General features: G+C 49.4%; 1 protein-coding gene across 6 annotated transcripts in view; it reads left to right on the top strand.

The window, feature by feature from the left end:
* OTOF (otoferlin) overlaps positions 1-20,671 on the top strand; it is a 103,362-nt gene that overhangs the window by 11,944 nt on the left and 70,747 nt on the right. For 5 of the 6 annotated variants that reach the window (XM_077959864.1, XM_028831868.2, XM_015111892.3 and 2 more), the window contains exons 2-3: positions 9,278-9,336; positions 19,029-19,117. In XM_077959864.1, coding sequence (XP_077815990.1) covers positions 9,278-9,336; positions 19,029-19,117 — 148 coding nt within the window. The remainder of the gene's footprint in view (positions 1-9,277; positions 9,337-19,028; positions 19,118-20,671) is intronic. The other variant, XM_077959865.1, reaches the window with a different exon arrangement.

The following is a 20,671-nucleotide window of genomic DNA, read 5'->3' on the forward strand; positions in this document are numbered from 1 at the left end:
ATAAATTTTACCAAAGATGGGAAAGACTTCCACCCTAAAAACAAAACAGAACAAAATGCTGAGAGAAATTAAAAAAAAAAAAGTGTAGAAAATAGATTATGTTTATGGACTGAAGATTCAGAATTGTTAAGACGACAATTCTCCACAAAATGACCTATAAGCTGAACACAATCCTGATAAAAATCACAACAGACTATTTTGTAGAAATTGAAAACATTTTAAAATTTATATGGACATACAAATGATACAGAATAGCTAAAGCAACCTTGAAAATGGAGAAGAGAGTTGCAGTGTTCACACCACAGCTGACCCCTGAACAACATGGATTTGAACTGCAAGGGTCCACTTATATGTGGATTTTCTTCTTGCCTCCACCACCCCTGAGACAGCAAGACCAACCCCTCCTCTTCCTCAGCCTACACAACATGAAGATCACGAGGATGAAGACCTTTATGATGACCCATTTCCACCTAAAGAATAGTAAATATATTTTCTCTCTCTCTCGTTTTTTTTGTTTGTTTGTTTGTTTTTGAGACAGGGTTTTACTCTGGTTGCCCAGGCTGGAGTACAATGGCGTGATCTCAGCTCACTGCAACCTCTGCCTCCTGTGTTCAAGCAATTCTCCTTCCTCAGCCTCCCAAGTAGCTGGGATTACAAGCAAGCACCACCTCACTCAGCTAATTTTTGTATTCTTAGTAGAGACAAGGTTTCACCATGTTGGTCAGGCTGGTCTCAAACTCCTGACTTCAAGTGATCCACCCGCCTCGGCCTCCTAAAGTGCTGGGATTACAGGCATGAGCCACTGCGCCCAGCCATATTTTCTCTTCCCTATCTTTTTTATAACATTTTATTTTCTCTATCTTACTTTATTGTAAAAATACAGTACATAATACACATAAAAAATATGTGTTAATTGGCTGTTTATGTTATCATTAAGGCTTCTGGTTAACAGTAGGCTGTTAGTAGCTAAGTTTGGGGGAGTCAAAAGTTATACACAGCTTTTCAACTATATGAGGGGCTGGTACCTCTAATCCCTATGTTGTTCAAGGGTCAACTGTATTTAATTAAAAGTCTAACTATAAAGTTACAGGAATCAAGAAAGTGTGACATTGGTCTAAGAATAGACGTATAGACCAAGGGAGCAGAATACAGTGTCCAGAAATAAACCCTATACATATAAAATCAATTGATTTTCAATCAAAGTGTTGGATATCTAGAACTAGATATCTATATGGAGAAAAAATGAACTTCAAACTCCTACCTCATTCCACCCACAAAAATTAATTTAAGATGGATTATAGAATTAAACATTTAAAAACTATAAGCTTCTAGAAGAAAATATAGAACATCTTTGTTATATTTTTGGGTTAGACAAAGGTTTCTTAAAGAAAAATTAAAAAACACTAAACATAAGAAATAAATTTCACTAAAAACTTGCATTTCTTAAAAATTGGAAACTCTTTGGCTAGTCACAGAGTAAAAAAAAATGGAAAACTCCTATTCATTAAAAAATCACATTTAAGAAGGCATGAGAAGGCAAGTCACACACAGGAAGAAAATATTCACATTTATCTGACAAAGGACTTGTAGCCAGAACATATAAAGAACCCCTACAAGTCTATAATAATAAGACAAATGATGAAATTTTTTATATAGGCAAAAGACTTGAACAGACACTCCATAGAATAAGATAACCATATGGCCAATAAATATGTAAAAATGTGATCAACATCCTAATTCATTAGAGAAATGAAGATTAAAATTACGAAGAGATACTATTTCACATGCTCTAAAATAGCTAAAATGTAAAAGTCTGACAGTATTCAAATGTTGATGAGGATGTGGAACAACTGGAAATTTTTTACATTGCTGATAAGAGTGTGAAATGATACAGCAGTCCCTTTGGAAAACTATTTGGCAATTTTTTCTTTTCTTTTCTTTTTTTTTTTTTTTTTTTTTGAGACGGGAGTCTTGCTGTGTCGCCCAGGCTGGAGTGCAGTGGCGCCATTTCGGCTCACTGCAACCTCCGCCTTCCACATTTGAGCGATTCTCCTGCCTCAGCCTCCTGAGTAGCTATGACTACAGGTGTGCGCCACCATGGCTGGCTAAAATTTTTTGTATTTTTAGTAGAGGGGGGGTTTCACCGTGTTAGCCGTGATGGTCTCCATCTCCTGACCTCGTGATCCGCCCGCCTCAGCCTCCCAAAGTGCTGGGATTACAGGCTGAGCCACTGCGCCCGGCCAGCAATTTCTTATAAAGCTAAGGGTACCTATCCTGTGACATAACCATTCTGTTCTTAGGAATTTCCTCAAAAGAAATAAAATTATGTTTCCACAAAAGGACTCACATGAATGTTTACAGCAACTTTACTCATATAGCCCAACCCTGGAAGCAACCCCAAAGTTTGTCATCAACAGAGAAATGGACCAGCAAGTTGTGGTATATGCATACAACAGGCTATTACTCTACAATAAAAATCAATACATTACTTATATATGCGACAACATGGATGAATCACAAAAACATTGCATTTACCAAAAGAAGCCAGACACACAAAAAGTACATTCTGTAGGATACCATTTATATGAAGTTTAAAACAGGCAAACTGATCTTTGGTGCTAGAAATCAGAGCACTGGTTACTAGGGCACTAGAAATCGACTGGAAAGGGACATGAGAGAATATGTGGAGCAAATGGAAATGTTCTATGTCTTGATTGTGTGGCAGTTATACAGGGAAATGCATTTATTAAAACTCATTGAATTTTACACTTAAGATCTATGAATGTAAGTTTCACCTAGTTTTAAAAAAAGAAGAGATAATCACACCTAAAATACCTAAAACTTGAAAAATATTATATAAGATGAGGAAAAAAAGTTATTTCTGATTACATGCTACTAAAAATAAGCTGCAAATGTGATTCGTAATAGAAGAAGTCATTTTTATATTTAGCACGTAACTTAAAGGTCTAAAGGAGAAGCGAGCTGGGCGCAGAGGCTCACGCCTATAATCCCAGCACTTTGGGAGGCCAAGGAGGGAGGATCACTTAAAGTCAGGAATTCGAGATCCAAGTGGCCACAGGGTGAAACCCTGTCTCTACTAAAAATACAAAAAAAGTTAGCCAGGCGTGGTGGCGCACGCCTGTAATTCCAGCTACTTGGGAGGCTGAGGCAGGAGAATGGCTTGAACCGAGGAGGTGGAGGTTGCAGTGAGCGGAGATCACGACATTGCACTCCAGCCTGGGTGACGGAGCAAGTCTCTGTCTCAAAAATAAATAAATAAATAAATAAATAAATAAATAAATAAATAAATAAAAGGAGAAACCAGACTATTTAGTAGACTGAGAATAGCTATTTCTTATTGAGGGACAAACTTCACCAGATGCTATTGTAAGCATTATTATTTCCTTCATTTTAGGGGTGAGGAAACCAGGGCAAAGAGAAGTTAATTAGCTTCATCCAGGGTATGCTAACTAGGAAGAGGTAGCTGGGATTTGAACTCAGGGACTCTGGTCCAAGAGCCTTAACCTCTATCCTATGCTCCCTCATGCTTGTAAGGGACTTGATGCTTTACTTAGACTTTCCCACAACAGTTTCTTGTCATCCTCGCGATGGTCCCAAGACATAGGCTGGTCCAGGATAATGACCCCCAGCTTACAACTGATGACTCTGAGACCCCAAGGGGTTGGAAGGCCAGCTCCCAGGCCCCCAGCCCATGGGCCGTTGTGCCAGGCTGCACACCTGAGTGGGCCTGGCTCTTTTTCCTGCACGCAGGGGTGCGTGGGCCCTGCTTCCTGGTGCTCCATGGGAGTATCTGGCCTTCAAAAGGAACAGATTGATCTGAAGTGGGGAGAGAAAAAATACAGCAGGACCACCACTCAGAGAGCCGCTGTAGAGGAAGAGCGGGAGAGGAGACGCCAGGACATGGGAGCGTCACGGGAGAGAATGGGACTGTTTGCTGAGCTCTGTACAGCCCAGCCCAGGCAGCACATACAACAAGGCTTTGATGATTTTAAATAACGCGAGGAAATAGCAGCTCCAGGTTTGAGTCACCAGCAGAGTTTTACTCTGTTTCTCAGTTCACACAGGGACAACAGCAATGGCAGGCACTGCTGGGAGACAGGCCAGTGGGCTGGGCCCTGGCAAAATCATGATGTCGTTGAAAACAGTCTCAGGACCTTCTCCTTCCCCTTCAGATGGCCCACCACCTCACCCTCTGCCCTTTTGGGACCCCAGCCCCTCTCCAGTCTTGCTTCCACAGGCTGCTCCCTGAGGGCAGACCATTTTTGCTTTTCCCTTCGCCGTCAGGACTCCCCGTCCTGTGTCCAGCTCCTTGGGGGCTCCATTCTCTGCTCCATGCTTTCAAACATTTCCTTACACTGTTCTCTGTGCCTGGATTTCCCGCCTTCTCCTTGCTCCCCATTCTGTCTGAATATCCAGATTTCTTCTCGTCTTCCAGTGTCAATGCCTGTGCCTCTACAATGCCTCCTTAATCCGTTATGTTGAGAGTCATTGCTCCTTTTTCTGGGTTTTCACTTTATTTACACTTTTTGCATGCCAATGACAAAATTCTGCCTTATACCATCAGCAGAATTTTCCATGTCTGACATATCTCCCTCTGGATTGTAATATGCTCTTAAAGGCATCGTTCAGATTCGAATGGTCTTTGTACAACTCCCCTCTGTGAAGGCCAAATGGCACACAAGCCAGGAGCAAGAAAGCCCCGGTTGCCTGTGGAAATGAATGAACATACATGGGCTGGCAGCCATGTGCCTGCATACCTGCCTTTTCTCAGATGCGTGGCCCTAGCAGGGTAAGCTGTCTGGAAGAGGGAGCTATTTTGTGCAGATGGAATATTTTGTCCCCTTAAATCAAGTCCCATGAAAGGCCAGCATGCCATCCTGCTTCTGAAACAAGCACTGAGCTCGTCTCCATTTAGGAGAAGAGCTGCCGCGTGGATATTTTTAAGTGGTGAATGGAGAAATGGGTATATCTGATACCATGGCGCTTGTTACACTTTGAGCAGACTCTGCTATTCATACTCCATCTATTGACTCAGGGAGGAGTTTATTTCAAACCAAACAGCTCAGCTATCCCAGAAGCAGCTGCCTCAGAAGGAAGGAGGATGCTGTCCTATTTTCCCCATCTAACCTCCTTCTCACTCAATCCACAACAGCCTTTCCATGTAAAGAAGAGGCTATTTTCTTTCAAGCTTTATTCTCCATCTTCTCTGTGGCAAGAAAGGTGATTGGATATTGGGATTTTTAATGGTTTTGTCTGAAAGCCATTTAAAATGAAGCTGGAATGTCAACAAGACTGACGTTGAATGGAGTAGATGTTAAGTGGAAATGAACTTGAAACAAGAGATGGAGTTAGTCATTCCCCTGATCACTTGGAACAGATGATGGAGGTCCCCTGGCTCTGCTCCAGGGAACAGAACAGAACCACTTGAATACTGCCAGCCACTGTTTGTACATACCCTCCTGAAATGGCTCATCCAAAATGCTGAAGGACATTTTGTTTTCTTAATAATTTGGCCTTTCCACTGTTTCTATATGATTGATGTGTTTCAGCAAACCTTTTTTAAAAAAGAATAGCTAGAGGTAAATTTAGCTCATCCTGTTTGAAAATATTCACCATCTCTAAATCCCCAGGGCCTAAATCAATGAGGTTTTAGCACATTTCGACACAGAGCCCTGATGTATAAATTCTGCAGTGGCTAATTTCACATATTTTACTTCCTCTCTAACAAAGCTATGGACAAATGCACAAGCAGGGGAGGGTTTGAGCCTTGGTGCTTCCTGTAGATGATGTGAATCTGACACCATCTTGGAGCAGGGCCCCTCCCCAACGTCTCCCAATCCTCTGCTGGGTTGCTCGGTTTTTCACTCCAAGAGACCCTGGAGGACAGCTATATCTGAGGCTCATTAAAATCTTCTAGGATGAAAAGGTCTTTGATTATTCAGAGCAGCAGGTCTTTAGGTGAAGGCCTTATACACAAACATGCTCACCTGATTCTCAATTTATATTGTGTGTTACCTGTGGGGAAAATTAAAAACTCAAACCTCAGGCACTTTCCCTCTCCTCCCTTGGTTGCCCGGGGGCTTGCTGTTGAGATATTTCTTGTTGATTGTTTTTTTTTTTTTATGTCCCTGGCTAGTGCTAAAGATTATTTCTTTCCCATCTTGTTTACTTCACATCTCTTTTCTTTATAGATAGCCTCTGCTTTGCGGCATGGCTTTTTGCTCCTTATCTCAGATGCAGCCAGCCCTTCCCCACTTACCCCCACCCCAAAACACACACACACGAACACACACCCTTTCGGAGTGGATCCACACTCCCCATTTCAGTGGATCTGACATCAACGACCCCTCCATTCCCAGCCCTCCTTGTCAGAGGGGAGCTCTGCATTGAACTAGGACTAGCTCCTGGGTCATAAAAGCTGCTGGGACCCTGGAGAGCTCTTATTAAACAGATAAGGCCACCAACGCCAGAGGAGAGAGGTCAATTCCTGGAGGGAACAAGCCTGTTTTGCTGAGCCCCGTTCCTTGCCCAGCCCCTAGACCCATCACAGGGAAGGTTCAGAGGACCTCTGACCCCTCCAGTACCTCCTTGTCCTGGCGCCACTCTAGCCTGGTCTCCCAGGTTTTCTGTAGGGAGAGGAGCATAGTCCGCTCCCCCCATGCCATGGTCTCCAACATTGACAACCCAAACTAACCCCCAAATAGGAATGGCTTCAACCTGGAGAGAGTCCTTCAATGAAATGGTTTATACTGGTGGATATTTAAAGGTATTTGTCTTTCAGCTGGGTGCGGTGACTCACACCTATAATCCAAGCACTTTGGGAGGCCGAGGTGGGCGATCACTTGCGGCCAGGAGTTCGAGACCAGCCTGACCAACATGGCGAAACCCCATCTCTACTAAAAGTAAAAAAACTAGCTAGGCACGGTGGCGCATGCCTGTAATCCCAGCTACTCGGGAGGCTGAGACACGAGAATCACTTGAACCCAGGAGGCAGAGGTTGCACTGAGCCGAGATTGCACCACCGCACTCCAGCCTGGGTGACAGAGCGAGACTCCATCTCAAGACAAACAAACAAAAAAAGGCATTTGTCTTTCAATTACTAAAAGCAAGCATGGTTACTGGAAAAAAATTCAAATTCACATGTATTTATTTATTTATTTATTTGTCTTTCAGCCAGGTGTGGTGGCTCGCATCAAAGCATGCTGCTTTCCGTACCTTCTCACTCTCCCTCCCCAGGGATAACCACTTTCTTTCTTTTTTATTTTATTTATTTATTTTTGAGACGGAGTTTTGCTCTTGTCGCCTAGGCTAGAGTGTAATGGCGTGATCTCGGCTCACAGCAACCTCTGCCTCCTGGGTTCGAGCGATTGTCCTGCCTCAGACTCCCAAGTAGCTGGGATTACAGATGCCCATCACCATGCCCAGCTATTTTTGTATTTTTAGTGAGATGGGGTTCCTCCATGTTGGTCAGGCTGGTCTCGAACTCCCGACCTCAGGTGATCTGCCCGCCTCGGCCTCCCAAAGTGCTGGAATTACAGGTGTGAGCCACTGCGCCCGGAGTGGGTAACCACTTTCAATGGTTTGAGATGTTTGTCTCTTCATAGAAGAAGTATATACATATAATTTGGGTGTTGGTATTTTTTTTTTTATTAACAGAGTTCTAATATACATGCTGCCTGTTTTCCCTTACTATGGAATTGACAGAGGATAATAAATTAATTCTAAGCAACAAATTTTTCTTTAACTCATCCTATCTCTAGGTTTCTCCTCACAGAAATTACAGTCCCTTCTCTTGTGGTTCCATCCCACCCCTAAAACAGTATGTATCCTCCCTTCTCTGTACCATTACTGTTTCTTGTGCAAAATTGTGCCTTGGAGTATGTACTGAATGGTGTTGCACTGGAGGCCTGGTGCGATGACCCATGCCTGTAATCCCAGCACTTTGGGAGACCAAGGCGGGCGGGTCATTTGAGGTCAAGAGTTCCAGATGAGCCTGGCCAACATGGTGAAACCCTGTCTCTACTGAAAATACAAAAATTAGCTGGGCATGGTGGCAGGCGCCTATAATCCCAGCTACTCAGGAGGCTGAGGCAGGAGAATCACTTGAACCCAGGAGGCAGAGGTTGCAGTCAGCCGAGATCTTGCCACTACACTCCAGCCTGGGGACAGGGCGAGACTCCATCTCAAAAAAAAAAAAAAAAAAAAAAAAAAAAGGTATTTCCCTTGTACTAGTGCCCTGTTGCTTGGCTCCTGGCCTCCCTTCTAGACCATCAGCTCCCTGTGGGTGGGAGCTTGTGCCTTTGTCATTGGTCCATCCTCTATTCCGAGGCCCCGGGACATGGCCTGGAACATCAGAGACTCCAGCGGCTACTTCTCAAAGTGAACTGAATTAGCTGGTGTTTCCCACACATTGGAGCCCCTTCAACCTGCCCTCGATTCTCTCCTGACTTATTTCTCCCCACATCTTGGGCCAGTTCCAACTGGACTAGCAAAGAGGGCAGCTTTCCCTCTGTCCTCCCATCATGCCCTACTGGGTGGCATACGGATGGGGGAGCCTGGGATGATGGGTGTCCATCTCATACACGCTCTACTTCCCGTGCCAGTGGGGAAAGTGGGGGCAGGAATAGAGCCCAGGAGGAAACTGCCAGAGACCGTCTTCTCTGCTAAGGCTGACAGGAAGATGGAAAACCATGACAGTGGTGGAAGGGGAAAGCCCTTGTCCCACAGGGAATAACTCTGGGATCTGACTTGGTTTTGGGGACCTGGTTTGGGCAGGAGCCCCTGGGGTGGCTGCAGAAGGAAGCTGGGCTTCACAGACCCCCATCAGCAGGCAGGGGCTACACCCTCTGTACCAGGTTTCTACTCAGGGCAGCAGGGCCGGGAGTTACCACCAGAGCTGGGGAGGCTGCAGAGGAGGCTGAGAGATCCACGGGGGAAGAGCGTGGTGGAGAATAGCTCCTGGGGTCCTCTTCCACGGCCACTCTGACCAGCCTGGGCCCTCTGTGCCTTAGGATTCCCGTTCCTAACATGGAACTCATGGCCTTTGACCGGCTTCCCTCACGGGACTGCTGAGAGGGTCAGAGAAGAGGCCGCATGGGGACTGGCCTCACCCTGGGAGAACTGTGCAAGCCAGGAGGTCCCATGTTGCATGACAAGTCAAATGCTGTCAGGACGACTCCCAGGATGAGGAGGTCTGAGCCCACGCTGGTGGTATGGACAGGTCTGACCCTAGAATTTATTTCCTCTTTCCCTGCAGGGCAATCCTTCTACTCCCGGGTCCTGGAGAACTGTGAGGATGTGGCTGACTTTGACGAGGTAGGAGGCCCAAGACCACCCCCTCCCTCAGCCCTGAGCCCAGAGGGGAGCAAGCACCCTTCACTGCCTCTTGTGGGCACACACTGGCCCCAAATCCCAGGCGCCAGCCTGCTCTGAGCACCTCACCTCTCAGCTGCTTCCTGAAGGAGGTGGTGAGGAGGGGAACAGCAGCCTTGCCCACCTCGACAGCCCTGCCAGGTCTGGGCCTATTATTCCCTGTGGAGAAAGAGCCCACAGGTGCTGTAGACCTGAATGTGAGCCACCAGCTGAGGGCCCAACAAGGCAGGCGAGTGTTGGGGACATCGCAAAGGCCAATCTGTGTCAGTCCTCAAGGGTTGAAGAGCAGGGCAGCCCCAGGCACTGAGGTGGGAGCCCCGGTCACCAGGGAAACATTGTCAAGCACCCCACCTGAGTCAGGGCGCCATCTCCAGACCTTGAGGGGAAACATGGGGAAGAGAAGACAGTCTGGATTTTCAGCAACAACTCTGGGGGTGCCATGAGAAAAGACGTGAGCTGCTGGTCTATTGACAACGATTTTTCTCAATCCTCACTCCAGCTGGGCTGTTGTCACAATTTTATCAGCAAAGGAGTAGGCGACACCATCCCACGGGAGTGTCTGGGAGCGGTGAGAGGACTTAACAATGCTTCCCTCTCCCTGCCCGTCCCCTCGGCACCTGGCCTGTCTGGGAGCCCCATCCTTACACACACATACCAGTTCAAGCAGCCCGCGGCCTCCTCAGCCTCCTCACATTCTTTCATCTATTTGTTTGCTGCTTCCAGAATCTATATTCCCCTCTGGCTGCTGTAGTTTCTCCAGGGTTGACTTTGGGGTGAGGACCAGCAGTCATTCATCACCATCTTGGCCAAACTGGAAGCTCCATGGTGACCCTCAAGTAGTGTACCCCCATCGCCTGGGCTTGGCTCTCCTGCTTGGCTCTGTGGGGGCTGGGAAGGGCCTTATGGCAGACTGTACCTCTTGAGGTTGGCTGCTGGCGTTCGGCTGAGCAGCCACCAGGCTGACACTTGGCACCAGCTGTCTCCCTCCCTCTGAAACCGGGCCACATGATGTGGCTGTGTCCATCGACCCAGAGCTGGAGACACAGGGAGCAAAGCCTCGTTCCTCACTCAGGCTCAGACACAGCCATCAACCGTCGCGGCCCAGCACCACGCCCTCCCCAACCACTGTGGGGCGCAGTTGCCACTACCTCCCTGGTACATCCCTACTGCTACGCAAGACAGGTGAATTGCTCATTTAAAGTGAATCACTAGAGCTAGGGAAGTTTCTGTCCTTACCTTCTCCCCCTCCTGGTTGTACAATGACCTCGGTTTCTAAACCCGCCACCATCTTTGTCAAATGGGATTGGTGATGGGTGTGAAGGTCTCTGTAAAATGATTAACAAAATGGAGGGTTATGGTGAGAGTGGAACCATGGCTGCCCACTGAGACAGCAGTCATAGAGGCTTCAGGCTTGCCACATTATACACCCGGTCTGCTCCCTCCCCTCCCCATTTTCTCAGTCAGGGCACTGGGCTGGCTGGGTGAAGATTCCAGCAGCCTGGCCCAGTTTCCCATAGTCCTACCTCCCTGGGCTTCTGCCCACTAATCCACCAGGCACAGCATCTGACTCCCTCCTCCCAAGACTCCCAGGGGACATGTCAGCCCAGGCATCCAGCCAGGGGGCAACCTGATGCCCCTTCCAAGGGCACTGCCACCCCTTTCCATGCCCAGCGCCCCGGACACCTGAGCCACAGGTATGCATGACATTCAAAGTTAATCACCGTGTCCTTCCTCTTCCCAACTCTACCCAACCCGCCTCAGGGGGAGAGTCTGTCTCTGCTGGCCCTGAACAAGAGGCCACATTCTGAGCATCTAATGAATGCCAGCCTGGGCTTGAGATACTCCAGAGGGAGGAACCTGGGCTCAACACCCTGTGATGATCTGTATGGGAGCTTAGGGATGGGGTAGCCAGAGTCCGTGTGGAGAGACTGGGGCGGGGCAGAAGCCAGGCATTTATGGGAAGAAGCATGTGACTAGGGTCAGAGAGCAGGGCACGCGATGGGGAGAAGTGGCTCCGACCTGGGGAAAGTGCTGCACGCCCACTGGGGAGACAGGCGAGTTTCTGGCTGTCACAATGAGGAACCTGCTGGCATTTAGTGAGGTGGGGAGCAAGGATGTAAAATGACTTGCAACACTCAGGCCATCCCGCACTTCCCACCAGGGAGCCCCGTGGGAAGATGGTGGCAGCCCCAGAAGCAGCCCTGAGCTGCTTCCTGAGCCATGCCCCTTCCACTCAATCTCTGAAATAATCCACAGATGAAATCAGGCTCGGATGGTAACTACCCTTCCCCAGGTGACAGAGCTGGAAGCGGCCAAGCCAGGGCTCTGAATTCTTGCGTAGATGAGACCTAAGCCCTCTCTGGATACAGTGATAGGGCCTGACTCCCACCACCTCTGCAAGGCCCGTGTGGAAGTCTCTCCATGCCCCCTACCGCCATTTCTCCCTGTGCGAAGTGGCTGCAGCCCTGGCCACCACTGGTCAGCAGTGCACATCCCACGAAGCAGGAAGGCCACCCTCCCATCCCCTGTTCAGGAAGGGCCCGGAGGCCTGGGTCAGCCCAATCCCAAAGATAGCCTGGAACCGTACCCTGGCTTTAACCTCTCTCTCTAGACCCAGTGGGTAAGTCGTAAACTTCCCTGGCATCTCCCTGAAAGAACCTGCCTGCCAGTGGTTCCAGAATATCCTGGGAAAGAGGCCCTTTCAAATCCCCCAAAAGCCTCTTGACTTTCCAGAAAGCCTCTTCTCTCCGCCTGACTCTGCCCAGGGCCTGCAGGAGCCAGCTTAGCGAGACTCAGTGGCCTGGGAGTCATGAGACCTGCACCACAGTCCTTGCTGAGGAACCTCTTTGGGCCTTGCATTCCCCTTCTGTAACAGAGGGATATGCTCCCTGCTCTACCTGCCCCCACGGGACTGTCACAAGGCTAAAAAAAAATGAAATGACAGACAAGAAAGCAAATGTCTCTCACAGCTCTACTAGGTAAGGGATTCCAAGCAAGGGAGGGGCCCCTCCTCTGCTCAGGCATGGGTGAGAGGGGCTGCAGCAGCTGGGCTTAGGAACCTGAGTGGGGAGGAGGAAGCCATGGAAGAAAGACAATGCTCTCTACAACAATGGGTGGAAACAGAGCCTGGACATGGTGTCTCCTTTCCCAGAGGCTGGAACCTGAGCTCCTACATTTAACCTACAACACCGGAAAAGCTATGGAGAGACAGAGAAAGACCCAGCCTTTGTGCCCTGGGGAAGCAGGAGTAGCCACCTTTAGCCAGTTTGCTTTGGCTCTAACACAGGCCCTGTGTGGACCAGGCCCCAGGGGAGAGGCCAGAGTAACAATAGTACTTGGAGCAATGATAAGAACTGCTGCTGTTTACTGAGCACTTAGTGTGTGGCAAGATGGGTTGAGAGCTTGACACAAGCATTAGACTCTCTAGAACTTGCTGGGCTGGTCACATCCTAGGTGATAAGGAGCCACACCAGGATTTAAACCCAAGTCTATCTGATTCCAGGACCTGTGGTCATTTGCAAAGTAGACAAGATTCAGCCCTGCCCTCAAGGGGCTCAGTCTGGTGGGCAGATGGACCCACTACCAACAAGGAGGGACCCTGGGCCTTCTGAGCCCAGAGGAGGAAGAGGTCACCAGCCTGGGGGATGACAGGGCAGGGGAGTTTGGCATTATCTGCCCCTTTCTGCTTGTCCCTGGAAGTCATGGGCTGTTACCTCCTGGAGGCCAGAAACGCACCTGTCTTGTTCATCATTGGCCTGGCACCCAGCATGGAGCTCAGAAAATGTTGCCGAGTGAAAGAATGAACAAAACAGTGATATTCACTAGGACTGGCACCTGTCACCACAGGCCTGTGCCCAGACCAAGTGGGCTCAGCAGGGCTAGTGGTACATCAAGCCCTTTGCTGTGGCCTGGATAGAAAGGAAGCAGTCAAGGCACAGACGAGATCACCTAAGGGGACTTTAGATCACCTTGATCTCTAAGGTTAGAGATCATCTAGTTTAACCCTCTTGTCTTGCACTTGAAGAAACAGGTCTTAGAATGGGGAAGAGAATTGCCCAAGAAGACCAGCTGAGATCTGAGATCCTACATTTAACGTACAACTCTGAAGAAGCTGGGGAAAGAGACAGAGACAAAGACAGAAACAGAGAGAGAGACAGAGAGAGACTCAGCCTTTGTGTCCTGGGAAAGTGAAAAAGCCACACTAGGGAGACTGAGCCCAGGTCTTTAAGCTCGCAAATCTGTCTCTTTCCCACGATACTCTAAAGCAGCAGTCCCCAACTTTCTGGCACCAGGGACCGGTTTCATGGAAGACAATTTTTCCACAGACTGGGATGGTGGTGGCCGGGGGTGATTTGGGGATGAAACTGTTCCTCTTCAGAACATCAGGCATTAGGTTCTCTTAGGGAGTGCACAGCCTAGATCCCTGGCATGTGCAGTTCACAGTGGGGTTCACATTCCTATCGGAATCAAATGCTGTCCCTGATCTGACATTAGGTGGAACTCAGGCGAGAATACTCGCTCACTCGCCGCTCACCTCTTGCTGTGCGGCTCCGTTCCTGACAGGCCATGGACTGGTACCGGTCCATGGCCCGGGGTTTGGGGACCCCTGCTCTAAAGCTTTGTAGTGCATCTCAATATTTTCCCCCAAACCTACAACCCTGTCCCTTTAAGGATGCTACCTTGCTGATTTAGGATGGTTCCAGGCCCAGTCAGGGGCCAAGCTGGACATAATCCAGGTCATTCTCCAAAGTGCATCAGGGAAACCTTTTCTGCAGAGTCCTAGATCACTGGGGCTGATAGGATGCAGAACCTTGTGCCCTGGCCAGCACCAGCCAGGTCAGGGCTAAGCCTAGACCAGAAAACTGGGTCAGGATTCAGCACTCCCAGGGCTCCTGAGACCGCCCCCGCAACAGAGGCCCTCTTTCCCTCCCTATCTGTACTACCTACCGTCTTGCTTCTGTCAACAGTCTTATCCCAGGCTGCTATTCCGGGTCAGTGTCTGTCTCCAGAACTATCCAGTACTATCCCCAGGACTGAGAAACAACCTGCATCCCTGTGCTCTGCACAGCGTCATGCACAGAGCCTGGCACACAGCAAGTACTCGGCAAATGTTCGCCCCCAGCATGAGGCTTGCTGGCTCGTGACATCTTGAGTGACTATGTTTGGCTTAACTGCCCAGCAGTACCAGGCTTCAGGAGAGGGTTCAGTGTAGTGGATTAAGCCCTAAGGCAGAACTCCAGACTAAGCATTCTGAGACTTGAATTTGAATCTTGCCTCTGCCACCAAGCAGCCTTGTGCCCCTGGGCAACTCTCGCCTCTCTGCTTTCCCACTTGTAAAAGGAGCACATCTTTGCCATGTTGCTGTGAGTTTGGTTATGGGTAAAAGGTGCTCTGGAAGTACTAAGTGCTACCCAGATGAAAGTCTTCCTTCAGAAGCCCTTTTCCTTCAATCTTTTTTTTTTTTTTTTGAGGCGGAGTCTTGCTCTGTCACCCAGGCTGGAGTGCGGTGGCGCCATCTTGGCTCACTGCAACCTCTGCCTTCTGGGTTCAAGCGATTCTCCTGCCTCAGCCTCCCAAGTAGCTGATATTACAGATATGCACCACCCACCCGGCTAATTTTTGTATTTTAGTAGAGGCAGGGTTTTACCACGTTGGCCAGGCTAGTCTCAAACTCCTGACCTCAAATGATCTGCCCACCTCGGCCTCCCAAAATGCTGGGATTGCAGGTATGAGCCACTGCACCCAGCCCCCTTTCCTTCAATCTAGTAGCTCATAAATTCAATGGCAGAGTCAGGAGAGGAGTGTGGCTCCCAAACCCTCAAAGTCCTCATCTCGTCTTGCTGTGTTCTCAGCATGTCACCCCAAATGGAGGAAAGGACATAACCACAAAAATGAGGAAACAATGAAAACTGAAATTAGGAAGAGAAGAAGCAGTGAAAGAGACATGTGAAATCCACAGGCCGAGGCAGAAAAGGAAAGTGATGGGGGCGAGGGGGAGGGAGGTGGCATGACAGGGAGACGGGACAGCTGCAGACCTGCACAGAGTTCCCACTGGGAAAATCTAAACCAAAAGCGTTCTGCAGTGCTGTGTCACTTATGACTGCTGTCACCTGTGAGATCTCATTCAATTCTCTCAATAGCCCTCTAAGGTAGATATTGTCACCCCCCATTTCACAGATGGGGAAGCTGAGGCACAGCTAGTGAGTGGCAGAGCCAGGGCTAGAACTCAAGTCTCCTGACTCAAACTTAGAGTTCCTACAACACCACGGAGACTCCCAGTCTGCATGAGATACAAGCCTCAATGTTGTCAGAAGAACAAAAAGAAGCAAAGGGTGGGCATGTCCTTTGGAGCTCTATAAGGTACCCAGAACTCACAGACGCTGCCTGAGCAAAATAAGGTGTCAGCAATGGGAGATGGGGCTGGCAATGCTGTCTGGGCACAGCAAGGGGGTCTCTGGGTGCTGGGAAAGGGAATCCCCACCTCTTTCAGGGAGCTGTGGAGGAGCCGTTGAAAAGTTTTAACAAAGGAGAGATGATAAGAGAGGAAAATTCAACCCAAAAAGTCTCCTTCTTACAGCCCATGCCTCTGCTTGTAGGGAGGCCAAATGGGAGAAACCCCCAGTCCCAGACCCTGAGTCACTTCCCTCTAGCCGGGAGGCCCATCACCCTCCGAGGCCCCACACTGATGCCAGGACCACACCTAGAGGTGCCAGCTTGACCCGTCTCTAGGCCTGGGCCTTGGGATTTTTAAAAGCTTCTGGAATGGATTCCAATTCCAGTTCTTCCAGATGAAGAACCCCTAAGAGAGACAGAGGGAGACAGAGACAAAGGAAGAGATAGAGACAGAGAGAGAAACTGATGAAAGAGAAAATGGATGTGGTGAGGAGAAGAAAGCACAGGAACGATGCGGGAGGGAAGGAAAAGAGAAATGAGGGGAAAGCCTCTTGTGGGTGGAAAATGTGGGAGGGAGACAGGGGAGGAAAACGAGGTATCTGTAAAGCACGGAGCAAGTCAGAGACTGAAGAAGCTGCTGTGATTCAGTGAGGACCCTGTCTTCTCCCTCGCCCAGAAAGCCTCCAAGAAGAACTTTCCCCTCTGACGTCTTCAGGGACTGCCCAGACCTGGCTGATGAGTTCCTGAAAGGGCACCTGAGCCACACACCTACACACGCTTCCCTGATTATTCTCATCTGCAGTCAGGGGCCCTTCTGGAAGCCCCCTCTCTCCTGGACCCTCCCTGACACCCAACTCTCACTCAACAAACTGGTCCTTGCCCCCCAGCCAGGCAGTCTCCCTCCCCAGGTCCCTTAGCCTCAGCCTCCGGCCACCATTCAACACCCGCCATCCATTTCACAGGGCCATCTCCAAGGTCATGTCCTTTATTCCTGATCTTTCTCTCCTTCCAATGCCAAAATCCCACCCACAGACCCTCAGGGGGTTGAATCACTCCTCCCCGCTTCATCACCAGTAAACCGAATCTCGGCGGCTCCTGCGGCCCCCCACTCCCACACAGCACTGTGACTGATGAGCTGGGCCTTCCTGGGCTGCTTTATTTCCCTGCAGCCCCATAAAAGCAGCTTCATTAAGAAAACCACACACTGCTGAGCTGCCAGAGGCATCCAGAAGCTGGAGCCGCAGCCGCTGAATGAGGCCTGTGGGCTGGGCTGCCTCCACTTCCTGGGCCCCTCAGCCCACCCTTCTGCCCTGTGCCCACCTCGCCTTTAAAGCCCTCCCTAGGCCCTGCTCAGAACCCTCCCCACTCCACCCTGCAGACCCCCTCCCCCTCCTCTGCTTCTTCCTCCCTCTTATGCCAAGGCCGGGTCCTCCCTGGGACTTAGCCCGTCCTGAAGGGAGATGTCACAAAGGCTGTTTTCCTGAAACAGGCCCTGCCCACACTGGGCAGTGACCTGCGGGCTGGCCCAGTGTGCCCAAGCCCTCTGAGTCCCCAGGCTGGGAGAAGGAATCTCAGCTTTGGAAATGGCAAACATGCAGGGTGGGCTCTCAGAAGCCTCCTTCCCAGGGCCTGCTCAGCCACCAACGGAGTGTCCGAATCACGCAGCTGCTCTGAGGCCAAGTTCCTTGTTTATAGAGCACAGAAGCCACTACCTGCCTCTCGGGCCATCGGAAAGACTAAATGAATGAATGCACATAGAGCATTCAGACCCTTGCATGAGAAAAAGTTCCCCAGAAGTGGCAGCTATTATTACTATTATTATTTATTATTGGCCTATTGAGCAGTCTGAATTTGGTAGGGTATAAAAATGGAGCTAAAAAATAAAAGTCACTTGTCTTCCACCCGATCTGTCAAAATCCTCCCTGACACGGTCTCTCCACAGCGTCTTGAGCAGACCTCAGCGCTGTCTGGTCCTGTCCAGAAGGGCTTCCTACTCCAGTCTGGCATCCTATTCACCCCTGGCCATCCCCCTTCCCTCATGCTTGTGGCTCAGGACATGGAGTGGGACAGGGACCCCTGCTGAGGCCCTCCACATCCTCCCCTGGTGGGCAGCCCATGGAAAAAGTGTCATTAGATCACTCGACCCCACTTGGCCAATGGAGCGCAACTCGAAGACTTGCCACAGCCAACAGGCTGGGCTCCTTGCCCTGCAGTGCTCCATGGGCCTCCTGCCAGTCCACGCCCTACAGATGCCACTGGGGATTTGCATGCCATGCTGCCCTTCTTGCCGGTACCTAATCGCCATGAGCTGTTTCCCCAAGAAGCACCACAAAAACACTACTACGCCCAGGACAGAATTCTTCCCACTTTTCCCTTGCCCAGTCTTCTGTCCCATCCCAGGAAGGTGGGCTGGGTGATGGTTGGAGGTAACAGGGCCTTTGAGGAAGCCCTGGGAAGATGTCCAGCTCTGCCCATTGGCAGCTTTTTACAGAATGGGGCACTAGGCCACTTTAGCCTCTCTTTTGAGCCCTTGTTGCCATTTCTAGGGCACCAGGAAAAATCCCAATCAAATTCCTACTCATCACTAACATTAAGTTAGGGAGGAAGCAACACAGAAGTGGTAAGGGTGAATCCAGAAACAGTGAGCTGGGGACAGGCTGTGGGCCTGACCCCAGGAACACTAATCAGCTCAAACCTGTCCCTGATGTTACCATTGGCAGAGGAGTGGTCTGAACTCAACATAGGAGTCTGGGGCAGAGCTCGCACCAGTCAGGGTGATCCTGATGGGAGAGAGCTGGAAGCTCACAGCTCCATTCAGCACCCGCCAAAAACTAGGCTCACACCCACGATCCTTGCTGTCTCCCTGGGGCCCGACCACCACCCTGGTTGCACCGCCTTCTCCCAAGCCCCCTCAGGAACTAGGAGGCCATGGAAGCAGCACTGTGTAGGGAGTCAAAAGTCCTGGTAGGTCCAGACTCTTCACCTACCACATGACTTTGGGCAGGTCCTCCAACATCTCTGAGCACCATCTTTGAAAGAGGAGTGGGCACCAATGCCGGCTCTGCAAGGTGGTCGTTGGAACTAAATGAGATTCCAGGTGTCAATGCTTTGTCCCTGGGGAGCACTGGGCCCAAGTGAGGGGCCATTCTGGCTGTTGGAGACCCAACAGAGATTCCCCTCCCACGCCCCAAGGCTCCTACCTGTTATTGCCACCAAAGCCACAGTTGTTCCTCTCTCCCCAGACGTTTCGGTGGCCAGTGGCCAGCAGCATTGACAGAAATGAGATGCTGGAGATTCAGGTTTTCAACTACAGCAAAGTCTTCAGCAACAAGTAAGTGTGGGCTAGGCCTGGAGGGGCTGGGAGGCTGCCCTTCTCCTTGGGCTACCGTATGTTTGGGGCTGAAAAGAGGGACCTACACTCCCAACCTGCCCTGGATTGATCTTCAAAGACCGAAGAAGTCTTGGGCTGGTCTTTGATCCCCATTTTGCTCCCTCATCTTGTCGTCAGAATCCCCCAGTCCTCCCAGCTGCTGTCAGCCAAGAACATTCCACCCTCCTATCACCCCTTCTGTCTCCAACCCCATCAAAGCTTCCTGTCCCTTTCTTTAAGTCTCCCTCAATGCTATGCTGGGGTACAGTTACCCACTGGAGAGGTGAAAGGTGGAGGGGCTGAAGATCTTCTCCAAGAAACACTCTGTAGCCCTGAGGACAGGCTTGACAGTTTGGGGTGGTGGTTTAGGAGTCAGGCAAGCCTGATCTCAGACACTCAGGTCAGTCATCTACTGTGTGACCCTGGAAAAGTTACATAACCTCTCTGATTTCAATGTGCTCATGTGTGAAAAAGACAAGTATTTACCTCAAAGGGCAGCTGTGAGAATTAAATGAGATAGATGTTCACTCACTCATTCAACAAATGTTTACTAAGCGCTGATTGTGTATCAGGTACTGAACTAGGTGCTGCAGAGGGGGGGTTGCCTACCCTCATGGAGCTTGCACTCTGCAAGTGAAGTACACCTGCCGTACGATCATTATCACTATGAGGTGTTCAATAAAAGTAGTTGTTGTCCTTCTCTCTGGGTCACAAGAAGAATTCAGAAGGATTTGAACAGGCTGGAACAGTGGCTAAGTACTATCTTGGATTCAAAAATGACAGCCAGGTGTGGCACACACCTGTAGTCCTAGGTACTTGGGCAGATAAGGTAGGAGGATCATTTGAACCCAGGAATTTGAGGCTAGCCTGGGCAACATAGTGAGATCCCATCTCTTTTAAAAAAGTCGGTCGCTCTTATACAAGCTGGAGGTCATGGCTTAACTATAACATGTCCAAAAGATGTGGAGGTGTTAGCTCACTGAGGACTCAGACTAACTCAACAGTGGGAGGAGACTACAAAGAAAAGAAGAGTAGGCTTCATTCTAAATCATACTAATAGAATTAAAGCACTTTTGATCTAAGCAGGAGAGACAAGGAGTCCACTGCTCTGACACTGGTGGCAGAGAATTCCTGCAGGCACCACCCTATAGTTGCCAGGAGGAAAGGGACTTTAAGTGTTAACTTATGACAAATAGATGAGAGCATGAAAGGGAAAATCATAGAGGTCATATTCATCCATTCATCAATCCATTGATTCATTCATCCATCCATCCATCTATCCTTCCTGTTATTCATCCATCTGTCTATCCATTTGTCTATCCATCAGTTGATTCATCCATCCATCCTTTCTTTCATCCATCCTTCCATCCTTTCATTCATCCATTCATCAATCCATCTCTCCATCCATTTATCAATTCATTTATGCACCCGTTTATCCATATATCAATTCATCCATCCATCCTTTCATCCATCCTATCCATCCATTCATCCATCCATCCATCCATCCATCCATTC

Source organism: Macaca mulatta, chromosome 13 (genome assembly GCF_049350105.2).
Source record: "Macaca mulatta isolate MMU2019108-1 chromosome 13, T2T-MMU8v2.0, whole genome shotgun sequence".
Lineage (NCBI taxonomy): Eukaryota > Metazoa > Chordata > Mammalia > Primates > Cercopithecidae > Macaca > Macaca mulatta.